Source organism: Triticum aestivum, chromosome 3D (genome assembly GCF_018294505.1).
Source record: "Triticum aestivum cultivar Chinese Spring chromosome 3D, IWGSC CS RefSeq v2.1, whole genome shotgun sequence".
In the NCBI taxonomy this organism is placed as follows: domain Eukaryota; kingdom Viridiplantae; phylum Streptophyta; class Magnoliopsida; order Poales; family Poaceae; genus Triticum; species Triticum aestivum.
The window spans coordinates 42,966,990-42,975,926 of NC_057802.1; the positions used below are offsets into that span (position 1 = coordinate 42,966,990).

The 8,937-nt window shown below is 48.0% G+C and overlaps 1 protein-coding gene across 1 annotated transcript; it reads right to left on the bottom strand.

Moving 5' to 3' along the window:
* Positions 1–3,244: 3,244 nt before the first annotated feature.
* Positions 3,245–5,281, bottom strand: LOC123077226 (cytochrome P450 704C1). The gene is made up of 4 exons (XM_044499457.1): positions 4,433–5,281; positions 4,017–4,358; positions 3,727–3,930; positions 3,245–3,633 (listed from the first exon to the last, which is right to left on the bottom strand). The coding sequence occupies exons 1-4, from the start codon at positions 5,213–5,215 to the stop codon at positions 3,439–3,441; spliced, it is 1,524 nt and encodes a 507-aa protein (XP_044355392.1). The 5' UTR covers positions 5,216–5,281; the 3' UTR covers positions 3,245–3,438.
* Between the last annotated feature and the right edge of the window lie 3,656 nt (positions 5,282–8,937).

The window sequence follows — 8,937 nt, forward strand, 5'->3', positions numbered from 1 at the left end:
GCACACGCAAGATCTATCCATGGAGATGCATAGCTACGAGAGGGGGAGAGCATTTTCATACCCTTGAAGGTCGCTAAGCGGAAGCGTTATCAATGCGGTTGATGTAGTCGTACACCTTCACGATCCGTCCCGATCAAGTACTGAACGTACGGCACGTCCGCGTTCAGCACACGTTCAGCTCGATTACGTCATCGCCTTCTTGATCCAGCAAGAGGGGCGAAGTAGTAGATGAGTTCTGGCAGCACGACGGCGTGGTGACGGTGGTGGGTGAAGAACAATCTCCGCAGGGTTTCGCCAAGCACAACGAAAACTATGACGGAGGATAAACTAGAAGGGCGGGGTTGCCGGTACACGGCTTGGTGAATCTTGATGTGTTCCGGGTGCTAGCCTTGCCCCTCTATTTATATGTTGATCCCTGGGGTCGTTTCTTGGAGAAAAAACCTCCTTAAAGTCGGTTTAGCCTGCAAGGCAAGTGTCCTTCTCGGACTCCAGACCAAACGCCAGGGTCCCTGGCGTCTGGCCCCCTGGCCTTCGCAAAACTCCTTTTGCACCTTCCTAAAGCCTCGTGGGCTTTACCCCTTGGCCCAAATAAAGTGTTCTCGTACCCTTCGGGAAACATCCGAAACCGCTTTCGGTGAATTCCGGAAGCCTTCCGGAGACCAAACACTATTATCCCATATATCAATCTTTACCTCCGGACTATTCCGGAGCTCCTCGTCATGTCCGTGATCTCATCCGGGACTCCGAACAAAATTCGGTCGCCAACATACATAACTCATATAATGCTATATCGTCAACGACTGTTAAGCGTGCGGACCCTACGGGTTCGAGAATGATGTAGACATGAACGAGATGCTTCTCTGGTCAATAGCCAATAGCAGGACCTGGATGCCCATATTGGTTCCTACATATTCTACTAATATCTTTATCGGTCGAACCTTTATGACAACATACGTAGTTCCCTTTGTCTGTCGGTATGTTATTTGCCCGAGATTCGATCGTTGGTATCACCATACCTAGTTCAATCTCGTTACCGGCAAGTCTCTTTACTCGTTCTGTAATACATCATCCTGTAACTAACTCCTTAGTTACTTTGCTTGCAAGCTTCTTGTGATGCTGTATTACCGAGAGGGCCCAGAGATACCTCTCTGTCACACGGAGTGACAAACCCCAGTCTCGATCCATGCCAACCCAACACACACCTTTGGAGATACCTGTAGAGCACCTTTATGACCACCCAGTTACATTGTGACGTTTGATGGCACACAAGGCATTCCTCCGGAGTCCGGGAGTTGCATGATCTCATGGTCGAAGAAACATGTATTTGACATTAAGAAAGCAGTAGCAATAAACTGAACAATCATATGCTATGCTAACAGTTGGGTCCTGTCCATCACATCATTCTCCTAATGATGTGATCACATTATCAAATGACAACCCATGTCTATGGTCAGGAAACCTTAACCATCTTTTGATCAACGAGCTAGTCCAGTAGAGGCATACTAGGGACTTGGTATTTGCTTATGTATTCACACATGTATTTAAGTTTCCAATCAATAAAATTCTAGCATGAATTATAGACCTTTATCATGATTAAGGAAATATAATAATAACCACTTTATTATTGCCTCTAGGGCATATTTCCAACATTGCCATACCATCACTAGGTTTCTAGCCCCTTAGTGAGACAGTCTGCTAATTGCTCGTCAAATTTTACATAAGCAATTTGAGCATCCCATCATCCATTTTCTCCTTTATGAAGAAGCTATCAATCCCATGGTGATTCAATCATACTGAACGGTTTTTTGGCAATGTTTATCACGGGCTTGCCATCACAATGCAACACCATTGTGTTTTTCCCCAACACTTAGTTCCGACGACAGAGCCCTCCATATCCAGCCTCTCTGTAGATTGTGCCATATTATCTTGCTTCTTGGTCCTCATGATAGTGGCTCTTCTGTCACTCATGTTGCTTCACTACTGCAGGAAGGTCCTAAGACGACACATGTATCGAAGACCCTTCGACCAAACTGTGTGCGATGCGTGAATAGCAAACGGTGTAGTTAAAGAACCGTCACCAATAAAGCAAACTGTGTGCGATGGCGGATCCATCAAATATGATTCAGAAAAGAGTTGAATGTGCGATATGTGGCATACACTTGATCATCATGAACTGTTTGTAATTAGCCAAAATAGCAGAAACGGCTATATAGATCCAGATGTGTGCAATAGACGGCATATAGTTTACTCGGATAAACTATTTGCGCTGATTCAACAGAGTATGAACGATTTAGCGTAATAAGATGTGTGTGATACCCAACCAAGAGGTCAGTAATCAGAAACGTGTAGGAAGACCGATGATAACACGAACGACTCCTCCTGACAAGTTGTGTGTGTTGTGGGCAAACGGTTACTGGTAAACAATTGTTAGCGATTGATGAAATCATCACCGACGTGTTCCTTAGTTTAATCGTATGAGATGTAATTTGCTTTGTTTGCACAACATATGCTTGCTATTTGTGAGCTGCGTTGGGATTTTCTTCATGAGAGCCAGTAGAGATAAGAATTTCCCTCAGTGAGAGCCAGGGTATCAATCCAGTAGGAGAATCACGCAAAGCCTCGTGAAATAGTCATCGATTGCTATGTTTGGCCAATTGGGTGCAATATAATTATCTGCGCTTAGTGGGCTGCCCCAATATGAACAGTGCATTGTTTTATTATTTGTTTTCAATAAATGTTTAGCCATTATTTGTAATTTAGTTGAGCGACCAAATGAGCTTCAAATTGGCTGAAATTTTAGGTGAAGCAGCTCTGGTCCAAGACAAGGCCCGACAAATTATATGTATATTATATTCAGGAATAAATCCATTTAATTGAATTTTTGGGATGGATTGTAAGCGTGTGATATATTGTTCCCAAAATTATGGAATAAACATTGTAGTTTCCTAATAATATTGGAAGGCTAAATATAGGTTCTCAAGAGATTTAACCATGCAAAAATCCCTCATTTAAATAGATAAAAATCTAAGCATTTTATTAATTTGCATTTTAATTAGGGTTTAGGGTTTAATCCAAATTAAATCCTTTTAATCCTTCTTAAATTTTGGGAGGGCCGACACGATGAACACGAGAGACTATGACAAAAGTATTAGGGTTTACAATGGCCTTTTGGACAATTGGCGGAGTTTTAGGGTTTTAGCCCTTATAAGGAAAATATTGGGGTGGAGTAAATCCTCATTCGAAATCAAATAAAATGTAATATGATGCTCATATATAAATGTAGTACGGAGGTTGAGCACTTCTTTTTAGAGCGCTCTCTAGAGAATATGTAGTGGATGAGACGACGGCGATTTTGCCGGAGTGCATTTTTGTCCCTCTAGCCTTATAATATGAACGGTCGTTACGAAGGACGAATGACTTCTTATAGTAGCAAGTACGCTAGTTTCCGGTAGATCGCCGAGGCGACACACAAACATAGAGCGGTCCGTCCATTTTGAGCGTGAGCATCGGGCGGTACCCCACCGTCGAGTTGTGCTCCGACATTTCAAACCTGAAGAGATAGAGAAGAACAGCCGCAAATATCTTCATCTGCCTGTAGGCGAACTCCTTTCCCAAGCAGATCCGAGGCCCCGCCTATGTTCAACAAGAGGACAAACGTACACACACGTCAGATGAATGGATATACTCCAAACGGTGATGATTTAGATATGTGTTTCGCTCACTCACCTGGAAAGCGGTGAACTTGTAGGGGCTCTCCGGGACGAACACGCCGTCGTCGTCGAGCCACCTCTCCGGCCTGAACTCATCGGCGTCGTCGCCCCACAGGAACTTCATCCGGCCCATGGCGTAGGGCTGGTAGTTCACCATGTCCCCCCTCCTCACGGCGTGCCCGTCTGGCAACGTGTCATCCGAGAAGCAGCACTTGACGTCCTGCAACGCAACAACTCCCAAGCATAATTAATGGTGCACCTGATCATTTCCTCGGCGGTGCGGATGACGTCGGTGGTGCAACTCACGACGGGCACCGCCGGGTACAGACGGAGGGTCTCCGTGAGCGCGGCGTGGAGGTAGTGCATGCTGCCGATGGCGTCTTCGGTGAGGCACGTCGTGAACTCTCGCACGCCACCCGTGCCCTGGCGGTCGCCGGTGGTGGCTTCCCGCACCTCCCGCGCGATCTTGTCCTGGATGCGCTGGTCTCTGCACAGCACGTAGAGGAACCACGACAGCGTCCCCGCCGTGGTGTCGCGGCCGGCGATCACGAAGTTGAGTATGATGTCCCGTAGGTACTTGTTGTCGAAGCAGCCGGGATCTTTCTCCCTCTCCAGCAGGAACCTCGACAGTATGTCCTGTTTCTTTGCCTGCCAAATCAACAAATGTCACAGATTTGCTGCCAATCAATCTCATGTTGCAAGAGGAATTAAAGTTTACGCACGAATTCCTGTTGATTTCTGCCCATCTGCTCGATCTTCTTGTCGATGACGGCGTACACGAAGTCGTTGATGGTGCGCACCGACCGCTTCATAGCCGCCTCAGACAAGACACCGAGGAGCCTCTTGGCCTTCCACAGCGGGTCCAAGAAGCGGTACAGCACCTGCTCGCTGGCGTCGTCGAACGCCCTGGCGAACGCCGCGCCCTTCTTGTTGGATCCGGAGAGCGCGCCCAGGTTGACCCCGAACCCAACCGTGAAGATCGAGTCCAGCGTCGACCGCATGAACAGATTCTCCATGTCCAGCCTCTCCCCGGCGGCCGCGGCGGCGGCCACGATGCCCGCGAGCTCGGCGGCCATGTCGCGGAACACGCCACTGCTGTACTCGCGGAGCGCCCGGGTGGTGAACTCAAAGCTGGCGACCTTCCGCTGGTGCCGCCACTTGGCGCCGTCGACGTTGAATATCCCGTCGCCGAGGAGGTCCCCCAGCACGCCGTGGGTCATCGGCCCCTTGCCGTAGTTGGCGAAGTTGGTCCGGAGGATGTGCTCCACGTTGGCCGGGTCGACGGTGTAGACCCAGTTGCAGGTCAGGGTGAGCATGCGGAAGGTGCCGTACCTGCGGGAGAGCTCCGTCATGTACTCCGGCAGCCGGCCCCAGTGAAGCAGCTGCTGGAGCATGGCACCGGCCACGGGCGGGTAGCTCCGGCGCCGCCTCTTGCCGCCGAGCAGGTACAGGGCTAGGAGGAGGAGCAGCGACGACAGCGCGGCCACCAGAAGCGGTGAATCCATGGCCGTGCAAACGGCGCTGGGTCACGTATGGTGCTGAGTGCGCCGTGTGTGTGTGTGGATTGAGGAAGCCATATTGGTCTCGTTATTTAACGAGCACTCGCCACCTGGTGTGTCCGTTTTGCCTTTTCGACACACGTGTCGAAGACGACCATTAGCAGATTGGTGATATGTACGGCGTGCCGTTTTCCAGTTAACTACTCCTACAATACAATAACACCGACGAATGAACATAAAAATTTGGTGAGACGAAACAAACAACAGAAAACCTTTGAAAAATCCAAAATGTTTACTGTTTGTGGATTGCAACCCTACATCAAGACCGGATAGTTGATGTCGATAAGGAAACCCGCAAGCCAAAACTCGTTTTCTTTAGGGCTACAAGCCAAATCTAATACTCATCGCTCGTCGGGACTTGGAAGCGTTTCTAGAGACGAAAATACATGATACTTTGAGTTGACGTGTGCAAACTCTAACCATTGATTCTTATTATATCTCTGCTAGAACTTGAGCTGGCATGGTCATGGGAATTGTGTGTGTAACTGTACGTAAGCCTCGGAGATGAGGATGACGCGCTCCAACGAGAAAAGGAGGGAAGAAGAGACGAGAAAAGGCGAGAGGAGCGTGATGCAAGCGGATCGGGATTGCATGCACCATGGGGTGAAGGAAGCTGGAGTTTCCCTCCTGCCACTTCCCATCGATTTTAGAGTATAGTAACAAAAAACATCGACATGTCCTTGTAAGTTTACACTTAAATCGATTCGTCAACAGAGTTCAGCTCACCATATTTTTTTAGTTTGCAACTACACAAAATACATGTCACAACCCTGATCCTAAGTCACACCGATCTAGCATGTAACACATCATATCACTTTACGGCCTCACATACGGTATTCCCACAGGTGCCACCTTACCTGGCTCACGTATATGATAGTGTCGCTAGCATCCATATGACAGAGAACCCGGGCCGACATCACTACTCGTGAACCCAAAGTGGCACTAACTTACAGGGACAGGCATACATGACCCAGCAACGAACGTGTCGGTCATCAGCGAGTGAATCCGGGCTGTAGCAGCTGGGCTAACAGGACTCCGGAGAATCCGGGCTGTAGCAGGCTAACAGGACTCCGGTAGACACCGCGTGACATTTCCCCAAAGGGACAGACACAGAAACAAAGAAGGACACATGCCGGCCAGCCTAAGTGTTCCGAAGCAGTAGCAAGCTACCATGGCTCAGTGGAAGCACTAGGAGACATTTCCCGGTCAGAGAGGCTACCAAGGATAAACAACTAGGTTGTCGGACCCCACACATATCAAGCATTTCAAATCATACACACAATATGCTCGATATGTGCAAATACAACATGGCATCACAAAAAAACTCTACAACTCAAAGTATTTATTCATTAGGCTCCGAAGAGCCAAATATTACAAACATGGGTCTGATGACCCAGCATTCAAGTCATATAAGCAACAAGCACAAGCGGAAGCTTAACTTGTCTGAGTACAGACAACTACAAATGAAAAGGCTGAGAAGCCTGACTATCTATAAGACCCTGCCGAGGGCACAGGATCGTAGCTGAGGTAACATGCTAAATGTCGAAGTCCACGCGAAACTACTAGTGAGACTGAAGTCTCTCTGCAAAAACATGAATAAGCAAACGTGAGTACAAATGTACCCAGCAAGACTTACATCAGAACTAACTACATATTCATCAGTATCAACAAAGGGATGGTGGAGTTTAACTGCAGCAAGCCAGCTTTGACTCGGTGGCTATCCTGAACTACGACTGCTGTTAACTCTTTTGAGGTGGCGCACACGAGTCCACATATTCACCATATCAATACACCACTATGGATCCGCTCCCGTCTCCCTACGAGAACGCCGTCCATAGCACTCACGCTTATCTTGCGCGTTTTAGAGTATCCACTTTCACTTGTCTATGAAATGTACAGGCAACCCAGAAGTCCTTTACCGCGGACGCGGTTATTCGAATAGATGATGTTAACCCTGCAGGGGTGTACTTCTTCACACATGCTCTCGTAACTTACCACCATGTACACGTCATGTATCTCGGAAACCTTCAAGCGGAAGCCTGGCGAGGGAGTCGGCCACGACATGACTAACCACACAAGTCTCTAGTCCAGGTTTATCGCCTATTCGGGTTCCATCAGCAAGGAGATCCGGCCGGGGTGTCGCTCACGGCCCCAAACGATGTGAGCAGGGTTCCCAAGCCCACCAAACGGGCGGCGCTTGGTACGTCGTGCCACTGCACCTAGTCTGTCCCAAGCCCACCTGTACCGGGTGCCAATTGGTAGACTAGTAGTGCTACCTACAAACACCAGAAACTAGTTGCAACTCCTGGACAGAGATTAGGTTGATTAATAAGTCGAGAGGGGCACTTAAGCATTCCAATGTGTGGTAGTAACTGTTCATGGATCACAAACACAGAACTCGGTTCCCGAGGACGGTTTCAATGAGACAACCCACCATGTACTCCTACATGGCCTCTCATCGCTACCTTTACCAAATCGTGTTCACACACTTAGCTCTCAACAGTAGGACATGTTCATCACATTCCAATTCATCCCCGATGAATCAGACCGGACACAACTCTAAGCAATAGCAGGCATGACAAACAAGCATGAATGAGTAGGCACATCATGGCTCAAACAAGTCCTACTCATGCTAGTGGGTTTCTGTGGCAAAGACAGGTCATGCAAAGGAAAGGGGTTCAACTACCGCAACATGTAACAGTTGAATCGTTGTTGTCCTAATGCAGTAAAAGAGAGAAAGAGCAAGAGAGTGGGATTGTATCGGAATGTTCAATGGGGGGTTTGCTTGCCTGGCACTTCTGAAGATAGTATAGCTCTTCATCGGTGTCATCGAACTCATCGTCAAAACATACGTCTACTATGGCGGAACAACCACCGGCAACAGAGAAAGAACACAATTAATGCAATGCAACAATATGATGCATGATCGTGACATGGAAACATGCTGTGATTTGAGCTAATGCAACTAGCAGTGATTTAAATGAAATTGATTTAGATTCAAATTCAAACTCCACATGTGGTTATTTAAATGCCATTATCATGTTTTCACTTCTACAGCAGGTATAACTTAGTTTGTCATGCATGAAAATGGTACAAATGGAAAGATTGGATTTTTCTGATCATTTTTCATATATATTTATTTCATTTGGAGTTACGGTTTAATTTCTATGAATTTTAGAAGTTTTGGATATTTTTTGAAATAAATAAATCATTTCTGATTTATTTAAAACTCCAGAAAAATTTACTGCGTCAGCATGACGATAGCAAGACATCAGCAGGTCAACAGCAGAGGCTGACCAGTGGGGCCGGGTCAACGCTGAGGTGGCAAGGTCAAACTGACCTGTGGGGCCACTGGCATTAGCTTAATTTAAACAGGGAATAACCATGTGGTTATTTAAGGTGTGGGGCCCGTCTGTCAAAGACCCTTGGGGTTACCCTAATCGGTGATTACGCTAAATAATCATGCGCCACGTCATCTTATTGGGCGACTAACCGCCGGCGGTAAGCAAACGCGGCGGCGCTCCTCGTCCGGCCATCTCCGGCGTCGGCTGGATGCGCGGATGGGCGCGCTAGAAAGCCCGCGATGCGGCGCATCTACTGGTGGTCGTGGTGTGTGCTGGGGCACCGTGTAGCGTCGGTGGCGACGAGCCGGGCGGCAGCCGGAGTAC